This window comes from Hypanus sabinus, chromosome X1 (assembly GCF_030144855.1).
Source record: "Hypanus sabinus isolate sHypSab1 chromosome X1, sHypSab1.hap1, whole genome shotgun sequence".
Classification (NCBI taxonomy): Eukaryota; Metazoa; Chordata; class Chondrichthyes; order Myliobatiformes; family Dasyatidae; genus Hypanus; species Hypanus sabinus.
The window spans coordinates 62,520,594-62,540,470 of NC_082738.1; the positions used below are offsets into that span (position 1 = coordinate 62,520,594).

The 19,877-nt window shown below is 40.0% G+C and overlaps 1 protein-coding gene across 1 annotated transcript in view; it reads right to left on the minus strand.

Annotated features, from left to right (window-relative positions):
* LOC132384962 (alpha-2,8-sialyltransferase 8F-like) overlaps nucleotides 1–19,877 on the minus strand; it is a 102,898-nt gene that overhangs the window by 15,520 nt on the left and 67,501 nt on the right. Inside the window, exons 5-7 of the mRNA XM_059956654.1 lie at nucleotides 7,710–7,854; nucleotides 2,392–2,504; nucleotides 1,353–1,445 (exon numbers count right to left, since the gene is read on the minus strand). Of these exons, the coding sequence (XP_059812637.1) occupies nucleotides 1,353–1,445; nucleotides 2,392–2,504; nucleotides 7,710–7,854 (351 nt within the window). The remainder of the gene's footprint in view (nucleotides 1–1,352; nucleotides 1,446–2,391; nucleotides 2,505–7,709; nucleotides 7,855–19,877) is intronic.

Below are 19,877 nucleotides of genomic sequence, written 5' to 3' on the forward strand. Positions count from 1 at the left end.
AATTTTGCGGATGACACGAAGCTGGGCGGCAGTGTTAGCTGTGAGGAGGATGCTAAGAGGATGCAGGGTGACTTGGATAGGTTAGGTGAGTGGGCAAATTCATGGCAGATGCAATTTAATGTGGATAAATGTGAGGTTATCCACTTTGGTTGCAGGAACAGGAAAACAGATTATTACCTGAATGGTGGCCAATTAGGAAAAGGGGAGATGCAACAAAACCTGGGTGTCATTGTACACCAGTCATTGTAGGTGGGCATGCAGGTCCAGCGGGCGGTGAAAAAGGCAAATGGTATGTTGGCATTCATAGCAAAAGGATATGAGTACAGGAGGAGGGAGGTTCTACTGCAGTTGTACAAGGCCTTGGTGAGACCGCACCTAGAGTATTGTGTGCAATTTTGGTCCCCTAATCTGAGGAAAGACATTCTTGCCATAGAGGGAGTACAAAGAAGGTTCACCAGATTGATTCCTGGGATGGCAGGACTTTCATATGAAGAAAGACTGGATCGACTAGGCTTATACTCACTGGAATTTAGAAGATTGAGGGGGGATCTTATTGAAACGTATAAAATTCTAAAGGGATTGGACAGGCTCGATGCAGGAAGATTGTTTCCGATGTTGGGGAAGTCCAGAACGAGGGCTCACAGTTTAAGGATAAAGGGGAAGCCTTTTAGGACCGAGATGAGGAAAAACTTCTTAACACAGAGAGTGGTGAATCTGTGGAATTCTCTGCCACAGGAAACAATTGAGGCCAGTTCATTGTCTATATTTAAGAGGAAGTTAGATATGGCCTTTTTGGCTAAAGGGATCAGGGGGTATGGAGAGAAAGCTGGTACAGGGTTCTGAGTTGGATGATCAGCCATGATCATACTGAATGGCGGTGCAGGCTCGAAGGGCCGAATGGCCTACTCCTGCACCTATTTTCTATGTTTCTATGTTAATACTGAGTCCAATGGAATTCCACTCATCACCAACAGTCAACCAGAAAAGGCTTCCTTTATTTCCACTCTTTGCCTCCTGCCAGTTAGCCAATCCTCTATCCATGCTCGTACCTTTCCTGTAATACCATGGGCTCTTATCCTGTTAAGCACCCTCATGTGCAGCACCACAACCAAGTAAACCAACACAATAAGATAGTAGTTACTTGAACTGATGAGGACTTCTCTAGGAAAGCAGGCATTATTTCTCCCTCACTTTTTCAAAAATAAATTTATTTCTAACACCTGAGTTGGTTTTCTGAGAGAAAAAATGGGCTCCTGCTCTTAGAATATCCTGATGTGTTGTACAAGCTCTGGAATCCTCTCCTCCTACACCAGAAAGAGAAGGTACCTGAAACCTGGAAGATGGTCTCTCACCTCTCTGTAATGATGCTTGGGTTTGCCGTCACCAAATTGGTTTTCGTTCCGATATCTTGGGCGAAAACTCCACCCATGGGAGGGAGGTTACACCTAAGAGAAACCATCAGCATTCAATCCAAGAACTCAAAAGTTACCTCATGTTGTTGAAGCACACAGTAGTTACATTGCTATAAGTGATTACTGTCAGAAACTACTCAACACGATGCAGTGTTACTTAGCAAGGGACTATTGGCCAAGAAAACCAGGGATAAAAAACAAAAGCCAGCCCACTATTCGCCCTTCATTGATGCTATTGATGAACCTTAGTTTGGCGATATCTTGGAGTTGAGTACTTAATTTGAATATAGAGTGGGGTCAACACCAACGATAAGAAAATAAGAGAGAGACACAAGAGACTGAAGGTGTTAGAATCTGCAGCAACAAACAACCTGCTGGAGGAACTAAGTGGATCGTGCAGCATCTATGAGGGAGAAAACACTGAGTTTCTGGAATAATCTCCTCTAATATATTGTGTTTGATGGCTCTGGGTCTGTACTCATTAGATTTTAGAAGAATGGGGTGGAGGTGCTTGATAATTATTTATTCATTTTTAAAAATCATATTATTTATTTATTTACAATGATTATTTATTTAATATTCACTCATTTTATTTAATTAATTAATTATTGATTATTAATTATTTATTCTTCCACATCATCCTCTGCCACCCAGAAACAGAAAATCTCTCCCAAACAGGCCCTGAGTTTTGGGAGTTGGCCTTGATTTTAATACTGAGACTGATTATTCTCAGTCGGAGCTGAATTTTGCTTTGTACAATTTAAGCAGACAGACCCTTGTCCCAACTTGGGGTCACAGAGTCAAAGAGCACTACAGAAAACCAGGCCCTCTGGCCCATCAATCCACAACTGGACCAGAACTCTCCGTGTGTTTATCCAAATTCTACCCTTTTCATTCATGAGTTGTTTTGTTTCCTGCTCAAGGAATCTTTCCGTTACCCCTGTGGTCAAAGATTTTCCTTTATTGCTGTGAAACCTACCGGAACACAAAGTCAGCCTTGTTAATTTCAGCCCCACAACTGCTGTTGGTTAATATCCCACTATTTCCGACAACTGCACATCGCTTGTACTGTTGACTTCTGAGAGACGAGTCCTGTAAAGCAAGGGTAAGCCGTCAGCTTAAAAAAGTTCAAAAGTTCAAAGTAAATTTATATCAAATTATATTAATGTTACCATTTTGGCATCTTCCTCTTTTCTTCTCAGCCCTGAAGAAGGGTCTCAATCCGAAAAGTCAACTGTTTACTCTTTTCCATAGATGATGCCTGACCCGCTTCATCTATCACTTTTGAGCTAGCATCTTTCCCCTCCCTCCACCATTTAATTCTGGCATCTTCCACTTTCCTTCTCAGTCCTGATGAAGGGACTCAGACTGAAACGTCAACTGTTTATTCTTTTCCGTAGATTCTGCCTGGCCTCCTGAGTTCCTCCAGCAGTTTGTGTGTGTTGCTGTATGTTACCATGTACTACCCTGTGATTCATGTTGTTGCAGGCATTTACAGGAAAATAAAGAAATACAATTGAATTTTATGGAGAAACTATACATAAACAGACAAAGGCTGACAAACAACCAATTTGCATTAGAAGACAAACTGTAGAAATTTTAAAAAAACTGGACATGAGTTGTATGATGACATGGCAGGTGGAGCTTAGGAGACAATGGTGCCTAACAGCAACTCCTTTGCTTGCATCTTCAGAAACAGCTCTATTTCAATCTTTGATATCTCTTTTCTTCCCTTTCAAGGTTCTTTTGAAGACCCTGACCCGGAGTTGCACGCTGACTTCAGTACTTTGTGGAAATGGGACCCATTCTCGGGGTCTCACGACTGGCCACTTTTCGATATGCTAAGTATGCGGCCTGGAAGACGAGCACACCTTCAGCTGGATTTTCGTGCCTCCGGAGGCGGGCTGACCGAGGTCGGTGCCACCACTGCCTGATGTGTGGTGGGAATACACGGAAGATCGAAAGCAGCGAGCTGGCTGCTGGCTGTGTGCACAGCGATCCGAGTTCTTTAGACACTGAACTCGGAAAAAGTGATGCAAAAGGCTTTTAACACCATAAATCAGCAAATTGTTTTGTTATGTCTCCCCTCTCGCTGTGAAACAGGGACACCTCTTTTCCCTTATTAGGGAGAGAGAAAGAGAGCATATGGTATGTCAAATTACAGGGTGAACAAATAGTACATTCGTTAAATGTTAAATGTACATTTGACCTGCATTAATTGTTCCATCTCTGGAAACTGGTCAGGATCATCAGTTCTTAAGTTTTCTCATAAACCTTTTCATTTTTACAACACTTCTTCCTCCTTGACCTGTAATATCCTCTCACCCTGTACTTGGTGTTGAATTGTTTGCTTTACTTAAATAATGGGGTCAGAAAGTGTGTGTTGTTGCAGATATATTTTCATTCTAACCTTATTAAGCCTCTGCTACCCAGGTCACCATGCTGTCTTCTCACTATTGCGAAGGAGGTACAGGAACCTTATGTACCACACCATCAGGTTCAGAAATAGTTATTACCCTTCAATCAGCAGGCTCCTGAGCTATCCTGCATAACTTCACTCACCCCAACACTGAGCTGATTGAACAACCTATGGACTCACCTTCCAGGACGCTACAACTCATGCTCTCAGTATTATTTATTTATTGTATTAGTTATTATTATTTTGTTCTTTTTCTTTTTTGTATTTGCACAGATTGTCTTCTTTTGAACACTGGTTATCTTTCCTGTCTTTGTTCTGTGCAGCTTTTCACTGATTTTATTCCATTTTTTTGTATTTACTGTGAATGGCCACAACAAAATTAATCTCAGGGTAGTAAATAGTGACATATATGTACTTTGATAATAAACTTTACTTTGAACTTAACCTACAACCATCAGGCTCCTGAACCAGCGTGGAAAACTGCACTCACTTCAACTCTGAACTAGTTCCACAACCTACAGGCTCACTTTCAAGGAACCTTCACATTCATGTTCTCAGTATTATTTTTATTTGCAGTTTGTCTCTCTCTGCACATTGGTGTTTGTCAATCTTTGTTTATGTACTGTATAGTTTTTCATAAAATTCTTTTGTATTTTTTTCTGTAAATGCCTGCAAAGAAATGAATTTTAAGGTAGTATATGGTAATATATACGTACTTGGATTATTAAACTTGCTTTGAACTTTGAACTAGTCAGTGGCGTATTCTGGAGAGCTGCTACCTCAAGAGCCCAGGTTCAATGCTGACCTCAGGTGTTGGCTGTCTGGAGTCCGCTCATTCTCACTGTAACCATCTGGTATCTTCCCAAAAACATGTAGGTTTGTTAAATTGCCTTGAGTGTATAGGAGAGTGGTAGAGTCTGGAGGGACTTCATGGGAATGGGGTAGGGAAATAAATGGGATTAGAGAATTAGTGTAAAAATGGGAGGTGTGTCAAAGGACATGTTTCCACGCTGTATGCCTAAACTCTACGGAGTGTAGGGTTGCTGGGGATTACAGAGATGAGCATGGCTATGGAGAAACCTAGAAAAAATTATGAGATTGTTCAATCAGAATCATTTCTTAACCAGGAGCCTGTGCAGGTCAGTAATCCAAAGGGAAGCTGGGTGTTTGCAATGTGGTGTCCTGGGCAGCAGAGGTTTGGATAAGGTCAGATTTACAGAGAGTAGGAAATGAAAGGCCGCTCAGGAGAACATTGGAATGGTTGAACCCGGAGAATTTACTAATTTAAACAGAAAATAAAAAGAAAGAATTAAATCTAATGCAGATGAATGAATGAAGGTATGGAAAGTAACATCTCCCAAAGGGAATGAGATCATATAAAGTTAGATCATTTCTGCGTTTTAGTTTATATAATCCCAGCTAATATCTATATACTACTAAAACTCTCGTGCTCTGTTTGTCTGTGACCTCCAATTAGAACAAACGGTGCATTACAGTGGCACTACTTTTGGCTAAATCGATTTAGAATGCACTAACTTACAGAATGCAGGCAAAGTTCAGGGTTATATATTTGTATAAAATTGCTAACTCACCAAAATCAAGCTTTCATCCAAGAGCCGATGTCAGCCATGCTGGAAACGGCGACGCGACACCACAACGCATGCGCATGGCCAGCCTCAGAAGCCGCTCACAGGAGCGACACCAACCGGAGCAAAAGGGCAGGGCAGCTCTATTTTGCGTGGTCACATTCTGCTAATCACCATCAGCATGTGCAGGATTGGGACAGATCTAACTGCCACCCATCAATAAGAGATAATTACATCTTGTTGTAATGACGTACTTTGAGACACCCATAAATCCCTTTGCTGCAGTCAAAGGACAGCGGTGACTATATCACATCCATTTAGGAGAGCGCCAACCACATCATCAAGAATTATCAGCATCCTGGAGGCTTTGGTGTTACTGCTTCGTATCTTCTATCCAGCATTAGGGTAAAAAAAATGGTCAGCCTAATTATGCCACGTGGAAAGAGAAGGGGGACATTATGGTCAAGAGATGACACCAAACGTCATTGGGAAGCGGCAAGGAGAGGGAGAGAACAAGAATCGGATGAGGCCAGGGCCGCACAACTCCAGGATCAAAGAGTCAGGACAAAAAAGATGAGAGAAGAAGAGACAGAGGAGGAGAGGCATGCACGTCTCCAGAATGAGAAAAACAGGCACAGGAGGAGGAGAGAGGAAGAGACAAAGGAGCTGAGGAATGCATGTCTTCAGAATCAGAGACAAAGAGCAAACAGCAGAAGAGATGAAGAGATGATGATGAAACGACTGCACGTCTCCAGAATGACAACGAGAGGCACAAGGGTGGCAGATCAACCAGAAATGATGCCATCAAAAGTGTCCTTTGTTAAACAAGGAGGAGCTATATTTGCATTGCTACATGTCTTTCTTCTTTAATAAACTGAGGTTTCCTTCTTCAATTTCCAAAGCAAAGTGATACCAATAGCATTCAGGAAAATGTAATGTTCATTCTGGTCACATCAGACTGCACTACCCTTCTCTCAAAGGGTGCCCCAATGGGCCCCCTCATTGTCTAGTCATTGGTTAAAGCTAAACATTTTGTAGACAGTTTGTAGAGCTGCTGTCTCACAGCACCAGAGGTCTAGGTTCATTCGTCTGTCTCGGTGCTGTCTGTGAGGAGTTTTCACATTCTCCTCACAAACATTTGGTCTTCCTCTAGGTGTTCTGGTTCGTTCCTACATCTCAAAGACAGGTAAGTAAATTTTCTACTGTAAATTGAATCTAGGGGGAATTTGCTGAAATTATGGTGGGGTTAACATAGGATTGGAGTAAATGAGTGGTGCGTGGTTGGCACAGACCTGATGCACTTAATGGCATCTTTCCATGCTTTATCTCATATAGAAATCTGTGCCAAATTAGTGGAGGAAAGAGGTCACCCTCCACCTCTGCAACTTTCTTTGTTGAGTATTTGTCAGCTGGTCACAAATCAAAGTCAACTTTATTGTCATATGCATATATATATGCAAAGGTGCTATGAAAAACAAGAGGCTTGTTTTGTTGTTGTTTTGTAGCTTGTTATGTTCTGTGTTGTTCTGCCAAGCATTATGGGTATGCTACATTGGCACTGGAATGTGTTCCAATACTTGCAAGCTGCTCCCAGCCCATTTTTAGGTGTGTGGGTTGTTAATGCAAGTGACGCATTCATTGTATGTTTCAAAGTACATGTGATAAATAAATCTGAATCTGAAATTCACTTGCAGCAGCATCACAGGCACATAGCATAACAGACACAAGAAAACCAAATTAAATCTAAATTACATACAAAGACATATCGATTAGGGTTAGTAAGTTATGGACATGCTATGTTGGCAACAGAAGCATTGCGATACTTGTAGGCTGTCCCCAGCACATCACCAGACTCTTGGTCTTTTGATGTAAGTGGTGCATTTTTCTGTATGTTTCGATATACATGTGACAAATAAAGCTAATCTTTAAAATTATATAAGAAGGAACAAAATTAGAACAAAAAAATCAGTCCATTGTACTGGAAAGTTGTTAGTGTCGCTATACGGAGATGGTGATTAGGGTTGCTTCATGAGCCAAATAGTTGAAGGGCAGTAGCTGGTATTGAACTTGGCGCTATGGGACCTTAGCTCTCTGTAGAACACAACTTAAGATGTTTGCACATGGACCTTAAAACCTACGTAACTGGGAAAACTGCAACCACTGTTGTTTTACCTGCTGCACCAGAGCCAAGCTGAGAGTTTTTCATTGCAGAATTACAGTGTGTGATGTACCAAGAGCATGATCGAGCTTACTGTAAAAGATTAACATCCCCAACTGAAGAGCCACACTCACCTTAGGAAAAATAGCAAAGATCTGGTGATGGATTTTAATCTTTTTCTTGGGTTCTGCCTCATAAGTTAACTCTGTTCCAACAGGCGTGTTCTTCTGCGTGACTAGGCAATTGTATGCAGCATGGCAGCACCTCTTGAGCTCCAATCTGAAAGGACAAGTAACTTTCAATCATTTATTCAGCAACATTGAAGGAGCTCTGTGGCTGAGATCAACTTTGCACACTTGAGTGAAAAGATAGATCTGAGTCAAGACAAAATTGAAAGGAGAACGTGGCCTCTTCGTTCTCCATCCACCACCCCCTTCCCAACCTGATCTTTGAGCACCCCCATACTCATGGAACAGCAGCTTATCTGTTGATTGATCCTTCTAGACTTTTGAATATGTCAGGTTAACTTTCCCAGGTCTAGTTAGCGGATGAGCATCGGTAGCGTAAAGAGCTGGCCAAAGTTAAATGGGCGGATGCCCTGGCAGGAAAGACAGTGGATCAGCAGTGGCAGATATTCTTGGGGATAATACAAAAGATGCAAAAGCAGTTCATTCCAATGAGAAGGAAGGATTCAAAGAGGGGGAAGGGGCCACAGTGGTTGACAAAGGAAGTCAGAGATTGTATAGCATTAAAGAAAAAGAAGTATGACAGGGCTAAGATAAGTGGGAATACAGATGATTGGAAAAGTTTTAAGGAACAGCAGATCTTAACTAAAAAAGCAATACGGAGAGAAAAAATCAGGTATGAGCTCAGTCTAGCCAGGAATATAAAAGGGGATAGCAAAAGCTTTTTTAGCTATGTGAAGAGAAAGAAGATAGTTAAGAACAATGTTGGCCCCTTGAAGAATGAATTGGGAGAAATTGTTATGGGAAACAGGGAAATGGCAACAGAATTTAATGCGTACTTTAGATCTGTCTTCACCAGGGAGGACACAAGCAATCTCCCAGATGTATGGATGGGCCAGGGTCATAAGATACCAGAGGAATTGAGACAGATTGACATTAGGAAAGAAACTGTGATGACTGGTAGGACTGAAGGCTAATAAATCCCCGGGTCCAAATGGTCTGCATCCGAGGGTTCTAAAAGAGGTGGCTCAGGAAATTGCGGATGCATTGGTAATCATTTTCCAATGTTCCTTAGATTCAGGATCAGTTCTTGAAGATTGGAGAGTGGCTAATGTTATCCCACTTTTCAAGAAGGGAGGGAAGGAGAAAACGGAGAACTATTGCCCTGTTAGCCTAACGTTAGTCGTGGGGAAGATGCTTGAGTCCATTATTAAGGATGAAATAGTGGCACATCTTGATGGCAGAGATAGGATTAGGCCGAGCCAGCATGGATTTACCAAAGGCAAATCATGCTTGACTAATCTGTTGGAGTTTTTTGAGGGTGTAACAAGGATGTTAGACAAGGGTAAGCTAGTGGATGTTGTGTACCTAGATTTTCAGAAGGCATTCGATAAGGTGCCACATTGGTGAGTAAAATCAGAGCTCATGGCATTGGGGGCAGGGTTTCAACATGGATAGAAAACTGGTTGGCAGATAGAAAGAAAGGGTAGCAGTGAATGGGTGTTTCTCGGACTGGCTGGAGGTGACTAGTGGGGTACCACAGGGCTCTGTATTGGGACCACAGCTCTTTACGATTTATGTCAACGATTTAGATGAGGGCATTGAAAACTATATCAGCAAGTTTGCTGACGATACTAAACTGGGTGGCAGTGTGACATGCGAAGAGGACATTAGGAGAATACAGGGAGACTTGGATAGGCTGGGTGAGTGGGCAGATACTTGGCAGATGTCATTCAATGTGAATAAATGTGAAGTTATCCACTTTGGAAGCAGGAACAAGAGGGCAGAGTATTGTCTGAACGGTGTCGAGTTAGGTAAGGGAGAAATGCAAAGAGACCTAGGAGTCCTAGTTCATCAGTCAATGAAGGTGAATGAGCAAGTGCAACAGGCAATGAAGAGGGCAAATGGAATGTTGGCCTTTATTACAAGGGGAATTGAGTACAAGAGCAAGGATATCCTTTTGCATTTGTACAGGGCCCTGGTGAGACCACACCTGGAATATTGTGTACAGTTTTGGTCTCCAGGTTTAAGAAAGGACATTCTGGCAATTGAGGAAGTGCAGCGTAGATTCACTAGGTTGATTCCTGGGATGGCAGGGCTGTCTTACGCAGAGAGATTGGAGAGATTGGGCTTGTACACACTGGAATTGAGGAGATTGAGAGGGGATCTGATTGAAATGTTTAAGATAATTAAAGGATTTGATAAGATTGAGGCAGGAAATATGTTCCAGATGTTGGGAGAGTCCAGTACCAGAGGGCATGGATTGAGAATAAGAGGTCAGTTATTTAAAACAGAGTTGAGGAAGAGCTTCTTCTCCCAGAGAGTTGTGGAGGTGTGGAATGCACTGCCTCGGAAGACGGTGGAGGCCAATTCTCTGGATGCTTTCAAGAAGGAGCTGGATAGATATCTGATGGATAGGGGAATCAAGGGATATGGGGACAAGGCAGGGACTGGGTATTGATAGTGAATGATCAGCCATGATCTCAGAATGGCGGTGCAGACTCGAGGGGCCGAATGGTCTACTTCTGCACCTATTATCTATTGTCTATTGTCTAATTAGCGTAACAGTATACAGCAGCCAGCTGTAGGTTCAATTCCCACAGCTGTCTGTAAGGAGTTTGTACATTCTCTCCATAACCAGGTGCTCTAGTTTCCTCCCACATTCCAAAGATGTATGGGTTAAGGTTAATCAGTTATGGACATGCTATGGGCTTCCCAGCACATCCTCACTGATTTGATTTGATGTGAACAACACATTTCACTGTATGTTTCAATGTACATGTGACAAATAATGCTAATCTTTCTTTCTAAATCATTGCAGTAATAATAATATAATTCAAATTCTACCACAGAGTTTGAAATTCCTATCTAATTAATTAAATCTAGAATTGTTTCCCGAAGAAGTCACTAATGAATATCAGTAACCTTACTTCTATAACTTGTCGTGTTCCGAAATTCCACATCCAGTTTACTGTGCAACTTTTGTTTTATTTATTTAGAGATACAGCATGGAAATAGGCCCTTCCAGCCCAACAATCCCATAGCATCCCAATTCAAATTCAAATTTAATTGTCACATGAATACCCATGGATACAGCACAGTACCAACAGTTAAGAAAAAAATCAAGCCCACAGCAGTCTGATCATCACATCACATGTGCCCCCAGTGCATCCTCACTGCTTTGATTTGACACAAACAATACAATTCACTGTATTTTTCAATGTACATGTGACAAATAAAGCTCATCATTAACCCATACATCTTTGGAATGTGGGGAGAAACCAGAGCACCCGGAGGACACTCACACTGTCAAGAGGAAAGCATACAAATTCCTTACAGACAGCAACAGAAAAAAACCTGGGTTGCTGGAGTTCTAATAGCATTATGCGAACTGCTTTGCTACCATGCGGCATTTTGAGGGAGATGGATAGGGTTTAGGATGGTGGTGAATTGAGGTGTTTGATGTTGGCATGTTCGCTGAGCTTGGCAATTGGCTTGCAGACATTTCATCACCATTCAAGGTGACATTCTCAGTGCACAGTTGTTGGTGTTTCTCTCTGGGAGCGCTTGCTGGCTTGTTGGTCTCCACAGGTGATCCTGTAAGATCCGGCAAGAGAAACTGTGAAAGAACTACTATAAAAGACCAAGCATACAGCATAGACACTGAAATCCAGCAACATAGGGGAACTAAACTTTTGTCCGTCAACATATTTGAATTTTGAAAGGTAGATTTATGAACAAACCACAGTAATGCCAATGGGATCACTGATATCCAGCTTCATTGCCAAGGCCGTTATAGAAAGACTAGAAAAGATAGCACTTCCAGTCCTTAAACCCAAACTCTGGGTGCTATACATAGATAGAAACATAGAAAACCTACAGCACAAACAGGCCCTTCGGCCACAATGTTGTGCCGAAACATGTCCCTACCTTAGAAATTATTAGGCTTACCTATAGCCCTCTATTATTCTAAGCTCCATGTACCTATCAAAAAGTCTCTTAAAAGACCATATCGTATCCATCTCCACCACCGTTGCCGGCAGCCCATTCCACGCACTCACCACTCTCTGAGTAAAAAACTTACCCCTGACATCTCCTCTGTACCTGCACCCCAGCACCTTAAACCTGTGTCCTCTTGTGGCAACCATTTCAGCCCTAGGAAAAAGCCTCTGACTATTCATGTTTTTCATACTCAAACAAAATGAAATAGAAGGTTTACCATACTCAGCAACATCAAGTTTACAATGGAATGAGAAAGAAAGAACCAACTTGCATTCCTGGATGTCCTTGTCGTGAGAAGGACAGACAGTACATTAGAGACATCTGTCTACTGGAAGTGTACACACATGGACCAAGTATTGAACTACCACAGCAACCACCCAGCTGCCACACCAAAAACTGCATTTGCACCTTATTTAAGAGTGGACAAACACATAGTAGCACCTGAACTTAAGGTCAGGGAACAGAAGCACTTATTCAAAGTGCCCCAGAGCAATGGTTACCCACAGAATTCTGTCCCTGCTCAACATGCATTCAAACTCATGACCTTGCCCTACAGATTTCTGAGATATCAGGAATATCTCAGAAATAACAGCTCAATAGCTTGAACCTCACGGCATCACAGTTGCTCATAAACAATGGTAACTTTAAGGAAGCTTGTCTCAAGAACCAAGGAACCAGTAAAGGCAACTGACAAAAGCAATGTGGTGTACAGGGTCACATGTGGAGACTGCAACAAGAACTACACCAATCAGACAGAATGTAAACTCTCAACTTGTTTACGGCAACACAAACTGACAGTACGGAGCCATGATCCACTGTCGCTGATCTCAGTATATGAAGACCAAAAAGGATGTCACTTTAACTGGGACACCACAGAGGCTCTAGTGCAGGCAAACATGAAGCAGGCACAAGAATTTTTAGAAGTGTGGTCTTTTTCACATAATTCAATAAGGGGTTTAAGTTTTCTTTAAATAAATTCTTGAACTTTTTAGTTATTGTTACACCTAGATATGTAAATTGACTTGTAACAACTTGGAACAGAAATTTGGCATTTGATGACATTAGGTCATTTAAAGGAAATAGCTCACTTTTATGTAAGTTCAGCTTATATCCTGAAAAAGAACTAAACTGGGAAATTAAAGAAAGAACCGAAGGTAAGGAAGTTTCAGTGTTAGAGATAAAAAGTAAAATATCATCAGCGTATAATGAAATTTTATGAGTCATACCTTCCCTTAGTATACCAGAAATGTCCTTAGATTCTTGAAATGCTATTGCTAAGGGTTCTATAGCTAAAGCAAAAAGTAAAGGACTAAGAGGGCAACCTTGTCTAGTTCCCCGCTGTAACTTAAAGGGCTTAGAAATTTGAAAGTTAGTAATAACCTGAGCGGTGGGAGACAAGTAAATTAATTTAACCCAACGAATAAAATTAGGCCCAAAATTATACTTTTCTAAGGTCTTAAAAAGATAATTCCACTCAATCCTATCGAAGGCTTTTTCTGCATCTAAGGATAATATACACTCTGATATTTTTTGGATGGTGAATATATCACATTCAATAACCGATGTATATTAAAATGTGAGTAACGATTTTAAATAAATCCTGTCTGTTCATGTGATATGATAGATGGTAAAATATTTTCAAGTCTTCAAGCTAAGATTTTGGATAAAATTTTTGCATCAACATTTAATAAAGTAATCGGTCTGTATGAAGAACATTCAGCTGGATTTTTATTTGTTTTAAGAATTAGAGAAATAAAAGCTTCATAAAAAGATTGAGGGAGTTTACCTGATTTAAAGGACTCTGAAAAAACAGAGGATAAATAAGGTGTAACTAACGTAGTGAAAGTTTTATAAAACTCCCCCGGAAAGCCATCAGGTCCTGAGGTCTTACCAGAATGTAAAGCACGTATAGCCTCAGCCACTTCATCATTGGAAATAGGCTGATCAAACTGTGTTAGGCTATCAGCAGACAATGTAGGAATGTTGATATTACTGAAAAAAGCATTCATATAGGTATCATCTGAAGAAGAGTCAGACTGATACAACTTAAGGTAAAAGTCTTTAAATACGTTGTTCATTTCAGAATGGTCAGATATCTTAGTACCATTATCTTTAAAAATTTCTGTGGTTTGATGATTAACTGTAAGAGATTTTAAGCAATTAGCTAATAAACTACCTATTCTGTCCCCGTGAATGTAAAATTGAGTTTTATCTCTCAACAGCTGTCGTTCAATTGGGTAAGTCAGCAGAAGATTATACTTGAATTGGATTTCAATATGCTTATTATATATACTTGGATCTGGAGATAGGGCATACTTTCGATCAAGATCTTTTAATATTGCTGCTAGGTCAGACCTTTCTTTGTCAGCTTTTTTCTTTATATAGGTAGAGTAAAAGATAATTTCTCCACGAATATATGCTTTAAAAGTATCCCAGACTATAGTACCAGCAGTATCTCCTTTAAAATTTTCTTTAAAGAAAAAAGTAATATGGTTTTCCAAGAACTTTAGAAAATTTTTATCAGGTAACAATGATAAGTTAAAACGCCAACTTTTATTTGGTACAGAGTAAACAGGTAATCTTAAAGCCAGAAGCACAGGTGCATGATCAGACAAAGCAATCTCCTTATAATCACAGGATTGTACCAGTGGAAGCAAGTTTCTATCTCTAAAAAAGGTAATCAATCTGAGAGTACATATGATGAACCTGAGAGAAATATGAATATTCCTTTTCTTGGGGGTGTAAAAAACGCCACACGTCAAGAATACCACATTGAAATAGAAAAGATTTGAAAAGTAGGACTGATTTATTAGTGACAGGGGTTTTACTTGAAGAGCGATCTAATATAGGGTCAAGCCAAAAATTAAAATCTCCACCCATCACTAAGGAATACTGATTCAAATCAGGCAGAATAGAGAAAAGATGTTCAAAGAACAAGGAGTCATCTGTATTTGGAGGGTATATATTCGCAAATACGATTAGTTTATTCTCAAGACTACCTGAAACAATAACAAAGCGCCCATTTGTATCAGAAATTACGTTATGTTGAATAAAGGATACATTCTGATCAAACAGGATAGAGACGCCTCGCAATCTAGATTGAGAGGATGAGTGAAAATGTGTACCCTTCCATCCTTTGAAATATCATCTTTACGAATATAGGTTTCTTGGAGAAAGATTATACGAGTTTTAAGTTTCCAGATATAAGAGAAAATCTTATTTCGTTTAACAGGGTTATTTAGACCTTTCACATTAAAACTGAGAATATTAATAAAAGAATCCATCAAGTATCCTTTAGTAATGTATACTAAAGGATCATCACAGACATGTAGATAGCGAATAAATAAAACAGTAAAAATATCCAATCAGCTTTCTGGAAGAACCCATTTCCCCCCTCCCTCCCCCTAAAGAGAGAAATCAGCCAAGGGAGGCTAAAGACTAATTCTAACGTTCTAATTCTAAAAGACGCTTTCTAAATGGTCTCCTTTTTCTTTATCACTAATTGGCCGAATTAATTCGATTAAAATGAAGATTCTTCCTAAATTTTTGTATCTTTTTCAGGCCTTACCTATTTTTATTCTTAAGATCTACTTTGATTCTTTAGATTCAATTTTAACATCTTATATTTGGAATAATAAACAAGCTCATTTAAGTAAAGTTTACCCACAAAGAAATAAAGAGATGGGTGGATTAGCCCTACCTAATTTTAGGTTTTACTATTGTGCTGCCAATATTACTTTCTGGTCCTATTATATTTATCATAAAGATTGCCCATCATGGGTCTCCTTAGAAGTTAATTCTGTAAAAAAATTCCTCTATTGTCTCTCTTCTTGGATCATACTCTTCTTTTTCAGCAAATAAAATAACAGATAACATAATTGTTAAGCAAACTTTAAGGATTTGGTCTCAATTTAGGAAATTTTTTGGTTTAGCGAATATTGCATTATCATCTCCCATTTTCCTTAATTTTTTTTTATCCCTTCCATGACAGACAAAGTCTTTAACAATTGGGATGAACTAGGTATTAAGTGTTTTTGGGACCTGTTTATCTCAGGATCTCTTGCTTCATTTGACCAATTGTCAACTAAATTTGCACTCCCAAAAACACATTTTTACAGATACCTTCAAATTAGAGATTTCTTATGTTTCCAATTAACTACTTTTCTGATAGGTCCTGATAAAAATTTACTGGATGATCTTTTACATTTAAAACCTTTTGTTAATGGTTCTATTACCGGTATCTATAACTTGTTGATTGATTCTAAACAAGAATTTTTAGATAAAATAAAAAAAACTTTGGAGGATGACCTAAATTGTCAGATTTCTGATGATAGATGGAATAAAATTTTTAAACGGGTTAATAAATCATCTTTCTGCGCTCATCATTCTCTTCTACAATTTAAAGTGGTTCATAGAGCTTACATTTCTAAACAGAAGCTGTCTGGTTTTTATCCGAATGTTTCTCCACTTTGTAATAAATGCAACTCTGCTGATGCCTCTTTAATTCATATGTTTTGGTTTTGCCCTAAAATTGAAAAGTTTTGGCGGGAAGTATTCCATTCCTTCTCACAACGTTTTAGGGTCCAATTTGACCCAAATCCCCTTACTGCCTTGTTTGGTATTATTGCAAATGAAGATATAACTTTAAATACTCCTAACCTACAGGTTTTAGTTTTTACCTCTCTTTTAGCAAGAAGAGCAATCTTGCTTAACTGGAAGGAGTCTACTTCAATAGCTACGTGATATTATGTCTTATTTAAATTTAGAAAAGATCCGCTGCTCATTAAATTCAAAACAATCTTTTTATGATATCTGGGGGCTTTTCCAATTTATAAAGTTTAACAGTGCACAGACTTTTATGTATATTTTTATCTTCTCTTCTTGAGTGAATATGGTTTTTTTTCTAATTATCCATTATCATCCATCAGCTTTTTTCTTTGGTAGTTGGTAGGGGGTTGAATTTTTTTATATAAAAATTTTTTTTTATGATGTATGACCTATCTTTAAATTTTTGATTACAGAGTGGTATACCTTTATGTGTTATGCTACAACATTTTGATCAATTTTATTACAATATATGAATGTACACAAGTTATGTTGAGATGTATCTGTGTTGCACTCTGTAAATCTTGTTTTTTTCTTCTTAATTAAAATATTGCAAAAAGAAAAGAAAAAGAAGTGTGGTTTTCTTCTGATAACTCTGTAAACAAACATATCAAAGTAGATGCCGTTTACGAACCCTAAGGGCTAAAGAAACGCGAGCCAATCGAATTCAGAGGTCAATTGAAGGGGTAACCAATCAGGACTGAGGCAAGCAAACAAGGGCCTATATGAATGTGAGCACCCCCAGAGAGAAACACCTACTAGTGTGCACTGAGGATGGCACCTTGACTTATCTTGAAACATCTGCCAGCTAATTACCAAGCTCGGCGAATACTGTAACAACAGATAGATAGAAACATTTCCCTATAGCAGGTGGGGTTAACACTAGAAAGTAAGGGGTAAGACTTTTACAGGAGATCAAAGGAAGATTTATTTTCATCAAGAGGGTGGCTGGAATCAGGATCGCACTGCCTAAGAGGGTGGGTGAGGCAGAGACTCTCACAATATCGAAGAGATATTGTGTCATCAAGGGACAGACAACAACAGACCAAGTGAGTGATTTGGATAGATGTTACTTTGGAATCAAAATTGGGTTTATTACTTACTTTACTTTACTTTATTGTCACCAAACAATTGATACTAGAGCATAAATCATCACAGCGATATTTGATTCTGCACTTCGTGCTCCCTGGAGTACAAATCAAAGTAAATATAAGAAAAAATTTAAATTATAGATCTTAATTAGAAAATGGAAAGTAAGGTAGTGCAAGTCTAGTCCAGATATTTGTAAGGTACGGCCCAGATTTGGGTCAGGATCCGTTCAGCAGTCTTATCACAGTTGGAAAGAAGCTGCTCCCAAATCTGGCCGTACAAATCTTCAAGCTCCTGAACTTTCTCCCGGAGGGAAGTGGGACAAAAAATGTGTTGGCTGGGTGGGTCATGTCCTTGATTATCCTGGCAGCACTGCTCCGACACTGATTATCACTGATATATGTCTTGGAATTGTTGTTTTGCAGCAGCAGTACAGTGCAATGTGTAAAATTTACTAGAGGTTACAACAAATAAATAAATAATGCTAAAGATGTAAAATGAAATAGTTTTCATGGGTGTGTGGACCATTCAGAAGTCTGAAGTCCTTGTGGAAGAAGTTGTTTCCAAAACATTGAATGTGGGTCTTCTGGCTCTGTACCTCCTCCCTAATGATAGTAATGAGAAGATGGCATGTCTTGGATGGTGAGGGTCCTTAATGACAGATGACACTACTTGAAGATGTCCTCAGTGGTGGGGAGGGTTGTGCCTGTGATGGAGCTGGCTGTGTCTGCAATCTCTGCAACATTTTTTGATACTGTTCACTGAAGCCAACATACCAGTCTACTTGGAGGGCTGAAGTGCTTGTTTCTGCGATACAACTCCATGACATTTGGTCTATTACTGCTCAATTACATTGTACTTGGGGGTTTACTTTCAACTACTGAACACAGAACACAGAATATTACAGCACAGTACAGGCTCACGATGTTGTGCTGACCTTTTAACCTTCTCACAGATCATCTCCCCACATAACCCTCCATTATTCTATCTTCCATGTGCTTATCTAAGAGTCTCTTAAGTGTCCCTAAGTATCTGACCCTACCAACACACCCAGAAGCCCATTCCAGGCACTTAACACACTCTATGTAAAAAGACGTCCCCCTATACTTCCCACCAATCACCTCAAGCTCCAGGGCCATGACTGGAGCAATTGGAATAGATGCATGCAAGTGAAAAATTAAAATTGGCAGAAGTGGAAGGGGGTTTATGTGAAGCATAAAGATTAACATCCTGACTTGGATGTTAAGTTCAAATTATTGTCATAGGCATACATACCCAGAGTATAAAGGCCATGAAAATTTGCTTTTTGCAGCAGCGGTACAGTATGTTACAAACAAAACAAGCATAAATTATGTAAACTTAAATTAACATTACTTATACAATAAACATGAGAAATTCTGCAGATACTGGAAATCTAGAGAAACATATAAAATACTGGAGGAACTCAGCAGGTCAGGCAGCATCTATGGAAATGATTAAACAGTTGACATTTTGGGCTGAGACCCTTCTTCAGGACTGGAAAGGACAGGGAAAGACACCAGAATAAAAAGGTGAGGGGAGGGGAAGGAGGACAGCTAGAAGGTGATAAGTGAAGCCAGGTGGGTAGGAAAAGTAAAGGGATGGAAGGGAAGGAATCTGACATAGGAGAGGAGAGTGAACCACAGGAGAAAGGGAAGGAGGGTGGGGTCCAGGAGGAGGTGACAGGCAGGTGAGAGGCCAGAATGAAGAATAGAAGAGGGGGGGAGGGAAATTTTTTCAACTGGAAGTTGAAATCGATGTTCATGACATCAGGTTGGAGATGGAATACCAGGTGTCACTCCTCCGCCTTGAGGGTGGCCTCAGCATGGCACAAGAGGAAGCCATGGACTGACATGTCATAATGGGAATGAGAATGGGAATTAAAATGTTTGACCACCAGGAAGTTCCACTTTTGGCAGATGGAGCAGAGGTGCTCGACCAAGCAGTCCCCCAACGTATGACAGGTCTCACCAATGTCAGGAGCACTGGACACGATATACAACTGCAGGTGAAGTGTTGCCTCACTGGAAGGACTGTTTGGGGCCCTGAATGGAAGTGAATGAGCAGGTGTTGAGGCAAGTTGAGGCATTTATACTCTGAGGTAGAATTTGGGTTTTTCTTCTCTGAATTAGATTCTAGACACTAGAACACTACAGCACACTACAGGCCCTTCGGCCCTTGATGTTGTGCTGACCCATATATTCCTTAAAACAAAAGTACTAAACCCACACTACCCTGTAACCCTCTATTTTTCTTTCATCCATGTACCTGTCCAAGAGGCTCTTAAATACCCCTAATGTTTTAGCCTCCACCACCATCCCTGGCAAGTCATTCCAGGCACTCACAACCCCCTGTGTAAAAAACTTACCCCTGATGTCTCCCCTAAACTTCCTCCCTTAATTT